Source organism: Xyrauchen texanus, chromosome 10 (genome assembly GCF_025860055.1).
Source record: "Xyrauchen texanus isolate HMW12.3.18 chromosome 10, RBS_HiC_50CHRs, whole genome shotgun sequence".
In the NCBI taxonomy this organism is placed as follows: Eukaryota; Metazoa; Chordata; class Actinopteri; order Cypriniformes; family Catostomidae; genus Xyrauchen; species Xyrauchen texanus.
This window is the reverse complement of record NC_068285.1, coordinates 1,470,448-1,490,344: the sequence shown is the minus strand read 5'-3', so window position 1 is coordinate 1,490,344 and position 19,897 is coordinate 1,470,448. Positions and strand designations below refer to the sequence as shown.

General features: G+C 40.5%; 3 protein-coding genes across 7 annotated transcripts in view; 1 reads left to right on the top strand and 2 right to left on the bottom strand.

The window, feature by feature from the left end:
- Positions 1-19,897, top strand: part of LOC127650623 (NACHT, LRR and PYD domains-containing protein 3-like) — a 615,184-nt gene that overhangs the window by 362,698 nt on the left and 232,589 nt on the right. Inside the window, exon 15 of one of the 5 annotated variants that reach the window (XM_052136150.1) lies at positions 5,832-5,878. The exons of the other annotated variants lie outside the window; for them this stretch is intronic. Coding sequence (XP_051992110.1) covers positions 5,832-5,878 — 47 coding nt within the window. The remainder of the gene's footprint in view (positions 1-5,831; positions 5,879-19,897) is intronic. 5 annotated transcript variants of the gene reach the window in all.
- LOC127650622 (NACHT, LRR and PYD domains-containing protein 3-like) overlaps positions 1-19,897 on the bottom strand; it is a 527,629-nt gene that overhangs the window by 443,234 nt on the left and 64,498 nt on the right. The gene's annotated exons all lie outside the window — the stretch shown is intronic.
- LOC127650628 (NACHT, LRR and PYD domains-containing protein 3-like) overlaps positions 1-19,897 on the bottom strand; it is an 857,046-nt gene that overhangs the window by 779,017 nt on the left and 58,132 nt on the right. The gene's annotated exons all lie outside the window — the stretch shown is intronic.

The following is a 19,897-nucleotide window of genomic DNA, read 5'->3' as shown; positions in this document are numbered from 1 at the left end:
TAAAGCTCACTCTATGCACTGGTAAGTTGTCACGTACGCCAACCTTCACAAGTCCTGAAACAAGTCTGACTTCAGATAAATCTGATGCAAAGGAACCTTCATAGTGTTCATTTCTAAGCCACGCACTAACATGTGACTTCCACAGAAAGTACGTTCAGAGAACGGTAATGTAGCTGCTACTATAAACGACTGCATCGCACCCGTATCCCGCAACATTGTCACTTTAACCTCCTCCATCGACTGGTCATTAACAGACACGAATCCTTCCATTAGGAAAGGTTTATAACTCACATCCAGGACATCTCAAATCACGTTGTGAGGTTCACTAACAGTCTCCACAAAAGCGACACTTTTATTGCTAACACCCTGCTCTTTGCGCTTTAACGCAAGGCATTCAGCTATAAGGTGACCTGGCTTACGACAATAAAAACATTCTCTCCCTTCCCTAGATTTTGTAACGTTCTTCAAACGCAACTGTTCTTTCGAACCAGGAGAAACAAACGGAACCTTCTCAGAACGTGCGGAAAAAAAATACTCTTATGAGTCAGCGCAAACTCATCAGAACACACAGATGCCTGCGACAATGATGTCACCTTCTGCTCATTCAGGTAGACAACAATACGATCAGGAATACATCCTTTAAATTCCTCTAATAAAATTAGTTCACGTAACACCTGAAAATCTGACACTTTATTCGAGATGCACCACCTGTCAAACAACAATCCTTTTTCCCTAGCGAATTCAACAAAAGTCTGACTCAAACATTTTTTATGGTTTCTGAATCGCTGCCTGTATGCCTCTGGTACGAGCTCATAAGCCCTCAAAATTGCCATTTTGACAACATCATACTCTAAACTATCCTCCAAAGATAGAGCAGCACATACTATAAGATAGAGCAGCACATACACACACACACTTGCAGCTGCAGATCCATCTGAGCTTTACGCTCCGCTGCCCTCTCGCGCTCTCCACGTTCGATCTTTGCCAAACGTACTCTTGAGACGCGGATCACTTCCAGACCCAGTCAGGGTCGGAGAAAAAGGTCCGAAGGGCGGCAACACTGCTTTGGCTTCGGAACCCTCCGCCTCATCAGTCTCACTCGCATCCTCCTCACCAGTCCAAGTAGGGTCAGCTTCAGAACCCATAGGATCCTGCTCAGATCTATCAGCCAGTTTCAACACACCCAATTTTCCCAGCTTTTTTTACTATAATGCTTTTAATTTCTTGCTTAAGCTGCTGCTTAGACACTCTAACGTGGAAATGTTCGGCGATACTCACTAAATCATCCTTCCGGCATTTATCTAGTTGTTCGACAGTCGGTGCACTCGAAAAACTGACCAGATCAAAATTCAGCCATTCTAATTAAATTTAGATACACTAGACTCCAAAGTAACCTCATATATCCTTTCATAACAAACCTACACTCACTGAAATACAGCACTCAAGTAATAGCCTACACCTTCACGTTTCATGGTTGCTCCACCCGCACACCAGCAACAGCACTCACAAGACTCATCCCAAGTAAATAAGATATCACTTTAAAGGAATATCCCACCGCTGCCACCACCAAATGTTACGTGTTTAAAAGATGTTAGCGAGATGATTGCGTAACAGTTATGTGAGGTACTGCGGCTAGATGAGCAGGTGGGGAAAACAATCATAGAAACTAGGTCCTTAACGTTGAAAACGTTTATTCAGTCACTGAAGTGTGAGGATGTTACAAAATATATAGTAAATATAAAAGAAAACATGAGTATTCAAAAAAAAAACAAGAGGTTCATCAAATTAACGAAATAATCAAAACATAACCCCCATATCTATTTAACCCAAAACCTCTAGAACTAACTACCAAAAAGAAAATGACGACCGCTCTCCAACTAAACTAACAATTAGAATGCTATTTATTAATGCATGGTCTTCCTTAATTTCAGAGACAGCATGAGGATTAGACAACTCACAATACAAGCTTCACTCTAAATGGTCTACAGCTTGGCTACTGCATACAACGCTGTTTTAGAACAAGGTAAACTGCGCCCAATTTCAGACATTAGTCATACTCACAAATGCATAACCAAGTTTAACAATCTCTAAACCAACAAGTAGGTATCAACATAATAATAATAATAATCACAAGACATACACGTAAACTTAATTCTACCAACAATCAACGCATGGATGTGTGCTGAGATCTGGCGCTGATCTTCCACGCTTCTCTTCAATGGGGCTTTTAAATCAGCAGAAACCTCCAGGGATTAGTAGACGTCACGCCTGACAAGCAACCAATGAGTCACGTCCCAGGAGCGCGAATCGAAAAAGAGCATAACAGAAAAGAGAAAGCAAAACACAAACACACGTGGAACGTAACAATGATATATATTTTCTGTATAACCAAGTTACGTTACGCTAATGAATGTGTCTTTTTGCATTATCTTGAACATTGTCTAGCATTCATTTCATGTGTTATTGTAGTTTAGCTAAAATGACACAGAACAATCCTTATGGCTCAATATGTCACATGCTTTGCAGTTATGTAAGTTTACCTGTCCAATAAGAAAAACGACCAATTCAGGGTCAGTTTTGATCCCCAAAACCAAATGAAGGTCCATCCAGGAATCAAATGCCCTGCCGATTTTCACTTTAGTTTTCAGTTTTTTGATTTTCCCGGCAAAAGCGACCCGCTCCCTTCACATGAAAATCAGTCTAAAGGCTTTAATAGGCAACCTAGGAAGTCTGTGAAGGGCTCATTTTATAAGTTGTGTTACAAGCCGTTCACACATTGGCAAAAAAGGTGCTGCTTGCTTGATATAACCAAAATATTGTTGAAATGGTTTTGCAGTATTTGGTTGGGTAAGACTTTCCCTTTTTATTGGATGGGGAACACAGTGGACAGTGACAGTGATTCAGGGAAAAGGTCTTTTAGCCTCTTTCTTCAGTTTTCTTGCCTTGACAGTAAAAATCAATTCTATATCAAAACTGCTATTCAAATAAAAGTGAAATGTTCAAATCTTACGGATCATAACAGAAGCAGCATCACTGGTAAATGATGCAAGAGTGTCTGCAGGTCTGCATTTCTCTGCTGTAATGATGTTGAAGATGGTTTCTGTAATCGTGGCAGCATCTCCAGTAGGGATGTAACGGTTTAACAGTTTCACGATATACCCCAGTTTAATAATAGATGATTTTCACACCATAGACATTCTTATTCACAGTATTGCATGAATATAAAATCTGTTTAAATATAAAAGGTGGTGGTGTAGTGGGCTAAAACACTAAACTGTTAAGCAGAAGGTTGTTGGTTCGATCCCCACAGCCACCACCATAGTGTCCTTGAGCAAGGCACTTAACTGCTCCAGGGGGATTGTCCCTGCTTTGGATAAAAGTGTCTGCCAAATGCATAAATGTAAATGTTATTCACAGTATTGCATGAATATAAAATCTGTTTAAATATAAAATCTGAACTTCTCTAAAATCCAAATCAGTTTAATGATGACATCATCAGATACATTTGATAAATTGGGATTTCCTCATTTTACATTGAATCGACACTTCATTTAAAGGCACGGCACGGGCTCATCTCACCACAAAGACATGTCGGACCCTGAACATTTATTTACACCATCAAAAGCTTTTTCTTGGTCCAAATATAAAAATCCTACATTAAGATTATTGTCTCTGGCAAAAGAAATCAGATCATGTATTCAAAACAAATGATCAAATATTGTGCATTTAGGAATACAATATGACTGGTCAGCGTGAATTCATTTAGATATGTAAAGTTTGAATCTGTTGGTTAATGCTTTGGACAGTATCTTATAGTACATTTATTTCACTGCTGAAATCTGCAGTGTGAGAGTATTTTGGACATTTTGGGTTTGGCACCATTAATGGTTCTCAGTTATTCTGTTTGGAAAGTTTGTTGCATCGTCCCATGAAATCTGTGGAGGATAATATATTTAGATGCAAACGGATTGTGTTTAAATGAAATGTTACGATGAGCTTATTTTCATTTATAATATTTTTTATTTGCTTAAGTGCAGCACAACAGCAAGACTATAATATGTTTAATACTAATAATATGTTTTATTTGTAAAGTACTAAATAGGGTTTATAAAGTGCATTAGCATACAGGACATGAACAGTGATACTGTAGCACATTTGCTTGTGTTGTGCTCTGTCACTGTATTAAGCTCATTTAAAAAGTGTTACAAATAAACACAATAGCACACAAATATGTTTAAAATGATGTACACTCACATTAGATGATGACTCCAGTCAGATACTGACCTCAATAAAAGCTGTTTAATTGTACATTGAGCGGGTCGCCCCTCATGGATGCTGCCATGTTGACCGCACATAACAAACTGTCTTGCAGTTGATCAGTTACTACCACTAATAATATCAATAATGATCACAGATAAACGGTGTGACATCAAGCATCAAGAGTGTGTTGTGAACTTTTTCTTCGTCGTCGAAGCAGAGACCAGGAGACGTTGGGATATCTTTTAAGCAGAATTGACACTTTATTGAGAAGTCGCTGTTGCATCGCTGTAGTCATCCAAGTCTGTCTCTAACTGAGTACGATAGGGTTTTTTATACCTTTTTATACACAAGGGTGAGGGATTTACATAGAGGTGGAGACACTCTGAAACAAAGCATGTAAATGAGGTACCGGAGTCAACTCGTTACAGGAAATTCCCCAGCCCTGATCTCATCAGCATAACAGTGTGATTCGAAAGCACAGAAACTAATCTAATTAGCCGGACTATTCAACGACTGGGTCAGGGGCTCCAAGAGTCATTTAAAGACAAAAGGTGATAGTCTCAGCAATCCGACTAATTTAACTTACAATAGAGAGATCGGGACAGGCAGGAATCTCCTGCTGGAAACCCTGACTATACCTCAAATACTAAATTCAATCTACTAAACTTTCTCAGTTTATAAACTAAACTATAAACTGTATTGGAACCTAAATTAAACATTTAACAAATTTGTAATACAACAAGCGACACACAGCGGTCTCATCAGCCGCCAGAGAGATTACGAGTCGCAGCAGTCCATCTTACAGACATTTTTGTGTGGCGCAGCAGCAGTTAACAGGGGCGGTGCAGGATTTTTCACAGGGGGGGTCGGGCAGTGATCAGTCTGTGGTGTCAGTATAAAGTCCAAAACCACTGGTACTATTGGGACGAATAAGAGCCAGATAAAAACTTACTGCTGCACTTTTAAAAGCGGCGCTAACACTGATCTGGAGCCGTTTCATAACCCAGGATTAAAAGTGTTGCTAATCACCTTTGAGAGTTACAAGTGTGAAACGTTACTTTACTGGAGGTTAAAGCGGGGTTAAAAGACAATAACCCAGGGTTAAGTGCAGTGTGAAAGCACTTGAGTTTATTGTTGGTGGGATGTTGTGTGTGTGTATTGCAGGGGTGTCAAACTCAGTTCCTGGACCCCTCACACCCCTCATGTGTTGCAAAACTGTCAGTGGATTGAAATATTGCATCACGATTAATCACATATTTGTTTTGTTGTTAGTGTTAACACATTCAGTTCCAGGAAAACTAAATAACAGTCCTGTGTGTCATTATTAGATTCTTTTCTGAAAGTTTCAACTAGTTGATCAAAAATGAGGCTATAAAACCATCAAACTTTGACATGCCAATAAAGCTAATAAATATAAATTAATAAAGAGAGAGAGAGAGAGAGAGAGAGAGAGAGAGAGAGAGAGAGAGAGAGACATTCTCTGTGTGTTATGTCAGATAAAATCACTTTGAAGTAAGTTTCAGGTGATCTGAATGTGATGTCATCATTTGTGTGTGTTTGTGTTTTTATAGTGTGGATCATGGAGGAGAGTTCAGGATTACAGCAGGACTACACAAATGTAGGTTTACACACACTCACACACACATATGCGCACACACACAGACACATATGCGCGCGCACACACACACACAAACATACACACACACACACATACACACAAGCGCACATGCACACACACACACTCACTATCACACACACACACACATGTTGGTCTACCTATCATTATGAGGACTTTCCATAGACATAATGACTTTTATACCGTACAAACTATAGATTCTATCCTCTAAACCTAACGCAACCCCTAAACCTAACCCTCACAGAAAACCTTCTGCATTTTTAAATTTTCAATAAAACATTGTTTAGTATGATTTTTAAGCGATTTGAATTATGGGGACACTAGAAATGTCCTCATAAATCACATTTATAGCATAATACCCTTGTAATTTCTAATTTGTAACTTACAAAATTGTCCTCGTAAATCACAAAAACACGCCCACAAGCACAAACACACACACGCACACATACATACACACACAAGCGCACATGCACACACGCACACACTAACACACACACACACACACACACACTGGTTTAGTGATTGTTGTGTTTTAAGTGTTTTTCTCTTCTTGTGTTCAGATGTCTGTGATCTCACACTGGATTCAAACACAGCAAACACTGAACTCATTCTGTCTGAGGGGAACAGGAAGGTGACACGTGTGAGAGAGTGTCAGTCATATCCTGAACATCCAGAGAGATTTGATGAGTATCATCAGGTTCTGTGTAGAGAGAGTCTGACTGGACGCTGTTACTGGGAGACTCAATGGAGTGGAGTTGGTGCTGGTATATCAGTGTCATATAAAGAAATCAGCAGGAAAGGATTGAGTTATGACTGTGTGTTTGGATACAATGTAAACTCCTGGAGTCTGTACTGCTTTAATAACACATTCACTGTCTGTCACAATAATAACAGCACTGACATACGTCCCCCTTCACACGACTGTAAGAGAGTAGGAGTGTATGTGGACTGTCCGGCCGGCACTCTGTCCTTCTACAGCGTCTCTGACACACACACACTCACACACTTACACACACTCATCACCACATTCACTCGACCCCTCTATGCTGGATTTGATCTTCATCCTGGTTCCTCAGTGTGTGTGTGTGAAATGGATCATCAGAGACACACACACACAACTGGATGAGTGAAATATACTCACTGTATCTCACATCAATACAACTCCAAACTCTTTCTAGAAATCATTTCATCAATGAAACTGATTGAATTCAATACAATGACAGTACTTTGTGTCTCACTGTGATGTGATTGAACTTATTTACTATCAGATTCAATAATAAAAATAATGATTTTAAATGAATAAATGAGTCTATATATGAACTCTTTATTAAACACACGGCACATTCAGATACTCATTGTTTTATTTATACTAAATAAACATTTACAAATACAGAATTCTTGTGATTTTTCTACAGTATATAAATCTTAATACTTAACAGACAATTCTAGAAAAACAGCTTCACACTTTTGCATTCATAAATGGATTTATAAGAACTAATTACAGGATCATTTAAAGTTGGTGTAAATTTGACAGATTTGAAGAGTTCACTCATTGATAAAAGTCAAATGCTGTCATCATACACACACCCTCATGTTGTTCTGAACCTTACACATTTTTATTCTGTGAAACACAAAAGGAAATATACGGCAGAACATTAGAGACTGACATTCTCAGTCACCATTTACTTTCATTGCATCTTTCTTTTCAATTGAAGTGATTGACTGGAATTCAATATTGCAAAAGCTTCTGTTGTGTTTGACAGAATAATAACATACAGGTGTGAAACATACGGAGCCCGTAAGAGGACAGAGAGGAGGACTTTTCCCACCGGATATATTTGACATTTCCTCACAATAGTTTTTGAAACAGCACATGTTTACAGTCTTGTGTTTGTAGATCTGTTTGTGTAATGTTGTTTATATTATTAATAATTCCCTTTAATCATTTCATGCTGGAATTTGTTTAATGATTTCGGCAACTGGATCAAGTTTTTTTGCAGTTGCAATATTCAGTTCAAGTTATATTTGCACACATCTCATTTAGAAGAGAACAAGTGGACAGTCATCCATATAAAAGCAGAAATAAGTATTGTGTGCTGTAGGCAGGACTGGAATAGACGTCTGTCCAGGTTGACACAGGTTATCTGTAAGTTCTCTGTCTTCAACTGGAGCTCACAGAAAAACAGAAGATCTACAATAAAAACACAATGAAAACACAATGAAATTCAAACATTTCTATACGAGCCTCTACAGGATCAAATCTGATCTGCTCACAGGAGTATTCCCAATACTGTAACAACTCTTATGATGCCTTTAAAAGCCCATAAAACTTTTATTATCCTGGACGATACAGCATTTGAGAGGAGCAGTGAGGAAGAAAAACAAATGTAATATTTGGGGTGTAACGTGTGAGAAAATAGAAATAAATGAATCCCCAAAAACCATTTACTTGTGGAGTTCCACAGGGCTCTATCCTGGGCCCGATTTTATTTTCACTTTACATGCTCCCATTAGGCGGTTTTTAAGAAATATGACAATTCCTTCCACTGTTATACGGACGATACTCAAATCTATCTTCAGCTAAAACAAAACACAAACTGCTTAGACACTTCCCTAGCCTGTCTGTCTGATCTAAAGGCCTGTCTAGCTGATCTAAAGGCCTGTCTATCTGATCTAAAGGCCTGTCTGTCTGATCTAAAGGCCCATCTATCTGATCTAAAGGCCCGTCTATCTGATCTAAAGGCCTGTCTAGCTGATCTAAAGGCCTGTCTATCTGATCTAAAGGCCTGTCTGTCTGATCTAAAGGACTGTCTGTCTGATCTAAAGGCCTGTCTATCTGATCTATAGGCCTGTCTGTCTGATCTAAAGGCCTGTCTGTCTGATCCAAAGGCCTCACTATCTGATCTAAAGGCCTGTCTAGCTGATCTAAAGGCCTGTCTATCTGATCTAAAGGCCTGTCTGTCTGATCTAAAGGCCTGTCTGTCTGATCCAAAGGCCTCTCTATCTGATCTAAAGGCCTGTCTATCTGATCTAATGGCCTGTCTAGCTGATCTAAAGGCCTGTCTGTCTGATCTAAAGGCCTGTCTATCTTATCTAAAGGCCTGTCTGTCTGATCTAAAGGCCTGTCTGTCTGATCTAAAGGCCTGTCTATCTGATCTAAAGGCCTGTCTGTCTGATCTAAAGGCCTGGCTATCTGATCTAAAGGCCTGTCTGTCTGATCTAAAGGCCTGTCTGTCTGATCTAAAGGCCCGTCTATCTGTTCTAAAGGCCTGGCTATCTGATCTAAAGGCCTGTCTGTCTGATCTAAAGGCCTGTCTAGCTGATCTAAAGGCCTGTCTGTCTAATCAAAAGGCCTGTCTGTCTGATCTAAAGGCCCATCTATCTGTTCTAAAGGCCTGTCTGTCTGATCTAAAGGCCTGTCTGTCTGATCTAAAGGCCTGTCTATCTGATCAAAAGGCCTGTCTGTCTGATCTAAAGGCCTGTCTATCTGTTCTAAAGGCCTGTCTGTCTGATCTAAAGGCCTGTCTGTCTGATCAAAAGGCCTGTCTGTCTGATCAAAAGGCCTGTCTGTCCTAAAATGAAAGTAAGACTGAGGTGTATTTGGCCCCTCTGAGACCCAACAAACTTCTAACATTGATTTTAGGCCTCTATCTCAATATGTAAAAAACATGGCAGTCTATGTGGATAGTGTAATGAGTGTCTATTAGTAATGGGTGATGAGTTAGTCCAGCAGGTGGCAGTAATGGATTGTATAAAGGTGCATTTGCTGGTAATTTATATATGATGTGTGTTCAGGGGTGCCGCCAGGAATTTTGGGCCACATGACAAAAAAATCTAATTGGGCCCCTTCTGCGCAGCTGTTGTCACCACATCTCTAGGGCCTAACTTTGCCATCAAAAGCTTTACATAACTCTAATCAAAGGCTTGCAACTGTCTTGTTTCTTGTAGTTCAATACTAGTACTAGCACAATATTTACTGCTGGTGATTTGTAAATGCAAGTCTGCATACAGTATGCAGTTCACTCTTTGATGCAAGATTAAAAGCCACCATAAAAAAAGGCAATCCTTTACAGTCTCAATGTATTTTTATTGTAAAATTAATGACAGATTATAAAAAAAAAGAAAAAAGAAAAAAACTAAATATATATTAACTTTTTATTCAAAGTAAATTAACATCATCATCTCAAAACAATGAAAACAGCAGATTTTTGAACTTAACTGCACATATATGCCAACAACAAAATAAAGTTGACGTGTAAAATGGAATTTTCACATCAGGGTTATTATAGTGCTACAAAACAGATCAAGTGATCACTAAATCAATAGGTTTTGAGGTTTGGAATATGGTCATAAACTAACACTAACAGTGACATCAAATTAAAAGGTAAGTTAATAGCCATAGCCACATCTGGCTTGTTATAAGTCATAAATGACAAGGAGGCAGTCTCTCGCAATGCAAAGTCAATTGAGACGGTTGGATTGTTCCGTGGCCTAAATACGCTCTGTCTCTATGGACAACAGGTTAATACCATTCACAGACTAAAGGCTACCCACCTTTCTTGGTGAAAAACGTCTCGGGTTGCATGTGTAACCCTTGTTCCCTGAAAAAAGCAGAACGAGATGCTGCGCTGCTAAGCGCTACGGGGGAACAACTCTAGCTGTGAACCGAGCTGAAATAGTGTGTGTAACACGTCAATGAACATTGACTGGAATTTATAGCCTCGGCTGATGTAATCATTAGATGCACCTGTGGCCAGGCTATAAATGGATATGTCACCAGGTGTCGTCAGATACTTCTTTTTGAAGAGCAGTCCTGGGACATCCCAGTGCGGCAAAGCAGCGCAGCATCTCGTTCCGCTTTTTTCAGGGAACAAGGGTTACACATGTAACCCGAGACGTTCCCTTTACAAAAAGCTTCACTTTGATGCTGCGCTGCTAAGCGCTACGGGGAACGCAATACCCACGCCGCCGCACTTGGGGCTGTCCGGACCCCTACGGTTGGTGTACTCACAAAAACGCGAGAGGTCTCAGACATGAGCTTGAGATGTCGACTCAAGGGCATAAGAGCCCGGAGTAGCATAAACATCTAAACCATTCAATTTTGATGAATGTGTGCGGAGAGGACCAGCCTGCCGCATCACAAACTTGTTTAGGCATGGGCTGAGATGTCGACCCAAGGGCATAAGAGCCCGGAGTAGCAAAGCATCTAACCCATAAAGTTTGATGAATGTGTGCGAAGAGAACCCGATCGCAACACAAACTTGTCATAAAAACTGATGAATGTGAGCGGAAAGGACCAGCCTGCCACATCACAAACTTGTTCAGGCATGAGCTGAGATGTCGACTCAAGGGCATAAGAGCCCGGAGTAGCATAAACATCTAAACCATTCAATTTTGATGAATGTGTGCGGAGAGGACCAGCCTGCCGCATCACAAACTTGTTTAGGCATGGGCTGAGATGTCGACCCAAGGGCATAAGAGCCCGGAGTAGCAAAGCATCTAACCCATAAAGTTTGATGAATGTGTGCGAAGAGAACCCGATCGCAACACAAACTTGTCATAAAAACTGATGAATGTGAGCGGAGAGGACCAGCCTGCCGCATCACAAACTTGTTCAGGTATGAGCTGAGATGTCCACTCAAGGGCATAAGAGCCCGGTGTGCAGAACATCCAAACTAGAAAAATCCAATGAATGTGTGCGGAGAGGACAACCTGCCGCATCACAAACTTGTTTAGGCATGGGCTGAGATGTCGACTCAAGGGCATAAGAGCCCGGAGTGGCAGAACATCCAAACTATAAAAATCTAATGAATGTGTGCGGAGAGAGCCCTGTGTCCCTCAGTTGATACCCTTAGGGGCCAAACATGAAAGATTCCACAGCTCGGGGCAGGGATGAAATATTGCCCTGTGCCTGAGATAGAAGATCCTTCCTCTTCGGAATCGCACAAGGCGAGCCGTCGAGGGAAGAAATTCGCTCCGAGAACCAAGCCCTGTTCGGCCAGCGCGGTGCTATCAGTAAGAGGCAAAAACCCTTGCTGGCGAACTCTGGCCAATTACTACCTTAGGGTGGAGTTCTTAACTCCCCCGTTGGTATTTTCTGTCTGGACAGTAAATCTGCTCCCAAATACGGGCATCCAGGGATATAACTGACCTGGTGACAGGAGCTTGCCCTGGGCCCTAAGGAGAACCCGATGTGTCAGAAATACAGCTGACAGGAACGTGGTCTCCTTGATGATTTATGTAAGAGGCTACCGCTGTATTGTCCACCCGCACCAAGACATGGCAGCCTCAGGAGGAGGTATTTCAGGGCCAGAAATACAGCCATCAACCCGAGACAGTGACTGTGACAACCGAGCTGACGACCCTCCTATCCCCTTAAGCTGGACGACCACTTAAGCCCGCTACCCCGCCCATCAGGGAGGCGTCTGTCGTTAGCAGCCTGCGACAACAAGACGCACCTAGAGTGGGACCCAAGGCAGAAAACCGGGGTCTGAACCACATAGAAAGGGAACGAAGCCTGAGGCGCGTAACCCTATTTAGCCTAGGGGTTTTGGCCCTTGGAAGAAAACCCCTGGCTTTTGGCCACAACAAAAACGGCCAGGATCTCTGAGATGGGTATTATATTTTAACACTTCCTGTTGAGGGGTTGTCGGGTGTTTCGCGTCCTGAATAAAATGCAGGAACAGCGAAAACACCCAATTTTGACGGAAGCCTCTGCAACCCGAAACACCAAGAGGTGGCGGGAATGGAGGGGCTTTGAGGGGGTACCGGGAGGGGTGAAGTGAAGCACGCACGTGGGAGGCGAGACTGTCCCCAATCCCTGGGAGGAGGAGCACGACTCGCCACGCTTTGCTTTTGAGCCTCCGTTCAGACAGGACTGAGGCGGGTCTGAGGCTTGCTCGTCAAGCACAGAACCCACACTCAGGTCGTCCGGGAGGTCATTCTGGTACGCCTGTAAAACAGCATAGTGTGCATAGCAGCACCAGCCTGACCTGCTGCTTGATAAGCCCTTCCCACTAAAGTGGAGGTTGTCCTACAAGGCTTTGAGGGGAGAGAGGGCTTCTTAAGTGACGATGCCGAGCCCGGCGAGAGATAGCCCGCAAGCGTCTCTTTGACCGGCGGCATCACTGAATACCCCCATGTCTCAGCACCAACGATCTTTATTTTTTTCTTTTTCGTGAGTGCTGACTCCCGGAAGCAAGCGAGGCGAGCACGAAGCACTCTGCCTGTTAAAGCAAATCACAGTGCTCGCACCCGCGCTGCTGCAACGTGAGAGCAGCGTGCTCTTACCCCCAAACAAACAGAGCAAAAACTGATGTGTGTCCTCTTCAGCTATAGAGCAAGAAGAGGGGAACACTCTTTTTTCTTTCTTTTTTTTTTTAGAAATATATATATATATATATATATATATATATATATATATATATATATATATATATAATATTTTCTAAACAGAAGAGAAAAGAGAACAAAGAGAACAATGTTCACTCCTAACAGAGGAAAGAAAGTTTTGATAGGGTTTGTGAAACACACAGAAACAGAATCGCTCTGAAAAAAGAGTTTCTGACGACACCTGGTGACGTATCCATTTATAGCCTGGCCTCAGGTGCATCTAATGATTACATCAGCCGAGGCTATAAATTCCAGTCAATGTTCATTGACGTGTTACACACACTATTTCAGCTCGGTTCACAGCTAGAGTTGTTCCCCCGTAGCGCTAAGCAGCGCAGCATCAAAGTGAAGCTTTTTGTAAAGGGAACTGGGTTACAGATTGACACCCTTTCCTTTGTCTTTCCTCTCTCTCTTTTCTCTCTTTTCTTTTTTGAAAACCAGATTTTCTTATAACTACTCAACATTGTAATCTGTGTTTCTGGCGCATCGACTAACTGTCTGCAACTAAACACCGTCATTCACTCACTGATGAGCGCGCTAAGCCAGGACCAAACCATTTCATGCAGATACAGGGGGGTGGTCGGTCAATATGGATGTTTACTTTTTGGTCAATGGAGATATTTAACTTTTATTGCCAAAATAATTAAAATCAAAGACATAATTAATTGTTTTATTATTTGAAATATACTCAATGATGATGGTTTATATAGTGTATAATATAATAATAATAATAAAAAAATAATTAAATTAGTTTTTACCGATTTGTTGGGGCCCCCTGTCATTCAGGGGCCCTTGGAATGGTCCTAACTTTTCCCCCCTATACTGCGCCCCTGTGTGTGTTCCTCGTGGAATAATGACACCAGTACCAGCAATCCTTTTCTCTTTATTTGTTGTCTACTGAACAATACAGATAGTGCCCTGAAATTTGACAAACAAGTCAGCTCTGTGGTCAAATCCATCTTTATCCATCTAAGATCACGAGCAAAGGTGAAGACCTTCCTGTCTTTTAAGAACTTTGAGAGGACTATCCATGCTTTTATCACGTCTCGACTCGATTATTGTAACTCACTTTATACAGGTATTAGTCAAGCTTCCCTTTCTAGTCTCCAAATAGTGCAAAATACAGCAGCAGACTCCGAACTGGAGTGAATAGGAACACATTACACCTACCTTAATATCAGTACACTGGCTGCAGGTACACTATAGAATTGAATTTAAAGTTCTATTAATGGTCTTTAAATCTCTCAATGGTCTGGCGCTATCCTATCTCACAGATCTCTTGTCAGAACATTGCTCAGGGAGATCTTTGAGATCCTCAGAGACTTTTAGTAGTGCCAAGGACCAGATTCAAACTTGGAGGGGACTGAGCCTTTTCAGTAGCAGCTCCAAAACTCTGGAACAGTCTTCCTGTGAGTATCAGAACCGCCTCGACTATATCCCATTTAAATCAGAACTTAAAACATCTGTTTGTGATCACTTTTAATCAGTGAGGTGATCATATGCGCTAGAGGTGTATTGCTGTGGATTGTTTATGTATTTGATTCAGTTTATTTGACTCTGTACAGCACATTGGTCAACAGCTGTTGTTTTAGTTGTGCTTTAGAAATAAAGTGACATTGACATTATTTTGACATAAAGTAATGAAGCCGACTGATATGCCCATAATTAACCCAACTGATCCAGAATGTGCTCAAATGAGTTTATTACAATCAAAAACAATAAATATATTCTTCTTTGTTTTTAAAGGAGGTTGTATCAAGTCTTACACTATTGGGAAAGTGTTTGTTTGGTTATTTTGTTCCAAATAAGATAAAAGACATTTCTTTTAGGATAATACACAAATTCTCCCTGTTGAACATTTTCTTTGTAAGTTTCAGAAAGACATTGATGTTAACTGCTCTTTTAGCTCTTTGCACTTGGAAACAGTGTCTCACATTTTCTGGCATTGTAGTGATGTGAAACAGTTCTGGAAAGATCTGTCGACGTTTATTAATGAAAAGATTCACTTTCATTTGGAAAATGTCATTTTTGGTTATTTAAAATATGACAACAGTGTTAATAGTGAAGCTTATTTAATGAATCTGTTTATTTTATTAATAAAATGTCACACTCATAAATGCAAGTTTTATAACAAAAATTTCCTTTTTTCAGTAGTTTTTAAAGAAATTGAGAATTATATTTCTATTATTCAAAATAGTACAAATAGAAAAGCTGTAAAAACTGTTCATCTGTGCTTTGTCTTCAGAATCTGTGTATAAATGAAAGATCAAGTGTGTTTGTGAATGAATGTTTTTTCCTCTTGCTCCCCTGAAACACAAATATATGTTGTATTGTGCTCGTGTTTTGTTGTTCAAAGCATAAAATAATAATAATAAAAACACAAAAGCTATTTTCTCCTCATCCTTTGAAAGTCAGCTCACTTACAGTTTTTTCCAATCGCTATGACAGTTTTTTCAATACATTTAACAAGTTTCCTAAACTCTTAACGCACCAACACACCTAAAACACACAATTGGCAAAACGGTTAATTTCATGCTCAAAATCACACATTGTAAACTAAACTCCAAAACTAATTTTCAAAATACAATAATACACTAACACAATACACTATGTCTAACAAAACACTGCAAACATGTTTCAAAATCAAATAAATATTCAAAACACTAACACATGTTCTCTTCCAACAGGAACATTTAGTCAATCATAACACAATGACAAAAAAACACTATCATCAGCTGAAATTACAGAAACTGCATTATTTTATGTGTCAGGTCTGCCCTTATACAATAGACAGTATATTGTATTGATCATAGATTGTGTTTTGCACTGTAGTTTCTTTTGATGCCTCTCTACATTTTTGTTTTGTTGGGTTTAGTAAATGCATTTTACTTTCTTTTGCTGCAGAAATTCAACACAAAAAATGAATGACCATCTCAGAGTAGCATTATAGAATGTACAGTTTCTGAAAAAAAAAAGACAGAGACAGAATTGCTGCAGTAAAGACTTTATTTGCAAAAGGACATTGCTGCAAGATATACAAACAGAAAAAGCACTGGAATAATAATTTAAAAAACAAAGTAATCTTCTAATCTTCCCGGTCTTCTGCATTTGGCCACATGTTCTCATCCACATCACACCTGACATCTTCTCTGGCAAGGCATCGTGGGAAGAATCTTTTGGCATGCCTTATCCACCCCTGGCAGTGTTCAGCTGTGATGTCTTGGCATGCAGCATCCATTGCATCCAGGAGGGACATTTGGTCATGTGGACGATGGTCAAAAACCTTCCATCTCCAGGCTGAGAAAAACTCCTCAATGGGGTTGAGGAAAGGGGAGTAAGGGGCAAGGAAATGGGACATCATCCTTGGATGGGCGTCAAACCAGGCTGTGACTGCACGGGAATGGTGGAATGCCACATTGTCCCATATGATCACATATATTGGCAAGTGGTCTCCCACCTGTCCCCTTTCTACCTCTGGCACAAGTCTTTCATGCAGGTCTTCTAAAAACAGGAGAAGGCGGTCTGTGTTGTAGGGGCCAATCTCACATTTATGCAGGAGTGCACTGTTGTTGGAGATTGCGGCGCACATGGTAATGTTGGCTCCTCTCTGGCCCGGCACGGTAACTGTGGCCCTTTTGCCAATTATGTTTCTCCCACGGCGACGCCTTTTTGCTAAGTTGAAGCCAGCCTCGTCAACATAAATAATTTCATGTGGGACTTGATTGGCCTCCAACTCCATGACTCTCTGAAAGTAATTAGACACAGTGTATGTAAATGCTTTGCTGTATATCTACTGTATGTCCTAATGTACTCCAGGTTTATAGAGTAGTTTACTGCAAAACACACTGTGTATAGTACAGTAATGACTGTATTGCATAACCTTACCTGGACGTATTGGTGACGGAGTTCTTTGATGCGCTCACTGTTCCTTTCAAAAGGAACTTTGTATAGTTGTTTCATTCGAACTCTGTGTTTAGCTAGAGTCCGAGAAATGGATGTTATGCTGATTGCTGCAATGTTCCCAAAGACAAGGTTGTCCTCTACAACTCTGGAGTGAATGTCCTTCAGTTTTATTTCATTGTCAGCAATCACCATGTTGACAATAGCAAGTTCCTGTTCTTCATTCAGGAGCTTTCCTCTGCCCCCTGAGGGAGGTAGACGTTGAATCCTTAGAGGGACAAAATACAGTTACATTTTAGAGACCGGAGGCATACAGTCACTCTAATAAATGGTAAAATTATTTACACTTTGCTGTAGGAGAAGCAATATCCTACCTGTTGGTTTCTCTGAAAATGCGGACAATGGATGCCACTGTGTCCCGGCTGAGATTTGGCTGTACTCGTTCACCAGCTACTCTGTATGATAGCCCGTGGTTTATGACATGGTCAATGATAGTAGCTCTTATTTGATCAGTTACCCTAGCTCTGGTCCTTCTTTGAGCGCCACCACACATTCTAACTCCTCTCCCTTGCCCTTGCCCTTGCCCCACTCCTCTCCCTTGTCCTTGCCCTTGCCCCACTCCTCTCCCTTGTCCTTGCCCTTGCCCCACTCCTCTCCCTTGTCCTTGCCCTTGCCCCACTCCTCTACCTTGCCCCACTCCTCTCCCTTGCCCTTGCCCCACTCCTCTCCCTTGCCCTTGCCCCACTCCTCTCCCTTGTCCTTGCCCTTGCCCCACACCTCTCCCTCTACCTTGCCCCACTCCTCTCCCTTGCCCCACTCCTCTCCCTTGCCCTTGCCCCACTCCTCTCCCTTGTCCTGGTACTTGTCTTCCTCTCCCTCGTGCAGGCATTTTTTTTTCTTTCTTTCTTTCTTTCTTTCTTTCTTTCTTTCTTTCTTTCTTTCTTTCTTTTTGTGTTGCTCTATATTGTTCCTTTTCCACACAAGATCAGCCCAAAGAGTCCTCTTTTAAAACATATGATCATGCGATTGAAAGAACCTCAACACCTGAGTGTGCTTCCTAGATGGGAATCAGCTGTGATTTATATATTTGCATAACTTCAATAAGCTGTTTCTCATTAGCAATGGAATAAGATACAGGGAATATATTTGTGTTTCAATTCACAATATGAACAGCTGTTCACTTTGACTTTAGCCTACATAAGTTATGTTTAGAACATGATGTTATCTGTTCTGACATACAGTGTGAAAGCATTTGTAAATTTGACTGTAAAATTACATTGTTTTGGTCTTGGTTGAGCTTGTGTGTAAAAGAAGTTCAAGCATTTTAAATTTGTGTTAATTGTATGCATTTTGTGTTAAAGCAACAACAAATGTGTTAATAGTATAGCTTATACAGACGGATGTAGTGCTAACTGTGTTAAGAGTTTAGGAAATTTGTTAAATGTATTGAAAAAACTGTCATAGCGATTGAAAAAAACTGTAAATCACGTGAGTGTGTAAAATCTGTTGTGACTTTAAGACACTGTTGAATAGTAAATCTTCACTTCTGTTCAGAGCACTGTTGTGTCTCGACCGGTTCTTTCCTCACAAGAGACAAACTGATGATTTGAAATGATCATTTCTTCTGAAAGTACTTCAGCATATTGATGACATTAAAGGGAATAAATATAGACTAAAAGCAGCAAAACTTCAAAAACTCTTTCGAGCTGTCTCTGTTCAGTATTATTAACACACACACACAAAAGGTTTCTTACCACACTTGATTTGGAGTGCACATACTGAGTAAAACAGTATAATAATAATAATGGAGATCATCTCTCTGTCCAGTTGACAAAACAAAACAAATACTACACAAACTTTATCATCAATAACCATATATTAATATCATCAATTTCTATATGTAAGAGAATACATACATACACATTAATACATGCACTACATATGCAGATGCATACAGAATAATACACAGTTTATATATGTCTCCAAACACAAAAATACCCCCAATAAATATCTAGAGACCTCAAATATAATTTAAACACATTTCTGGGTTCTCCACTGGCATTAAAATAAAATAAACTTTGGTGCTTTCAACAAAACTTGGCAGAGCTGCAAAAACTGACGTCACTGATGTCAGACATGAAAACAAATGAAACAGTTACTTCATAATAATGAAGAAAAGTCATAATATAATCACATCTGTGCTGTTCCAAAGGCATGTACAAACATTTGTGTTCGAGTCATATAGAGGTTTATGGTAATACATAACCCCATAATATCGGGAAGCCAAATGATGCAGTGGGCCTTTACAAATCACTTTCTATTGTGTAATACAGTATCACAATAATGTCTACAATTGCTATACTTGTATCAGACACAACCCCAGACTGCTGATCAGCTTCTATACCGCTGCACAAAAGCATCATGACTTATTGCTGTGTGGTATTCCGGCTGCACTGCTGCACACAAAACTGTATATGCAGAGGGTTGTGAAGATGAAAGTATTGTCGGCACCCCTCTCAAATCTGTGTGACATCTATTCAGACGTGTTCTCACATGGGCCACAAACATCCAGCAGGATCACTCACATCCTGCAAACCCCTTTTTGTCACCCTCCGCTCCCCAGGAACACAGATTAATCGGTTACGGAACAGCTTGAGCTGTGGACAGGCTGCAGAAGCCATAGCTACTTCTATCAATCCAGCTTCCCTC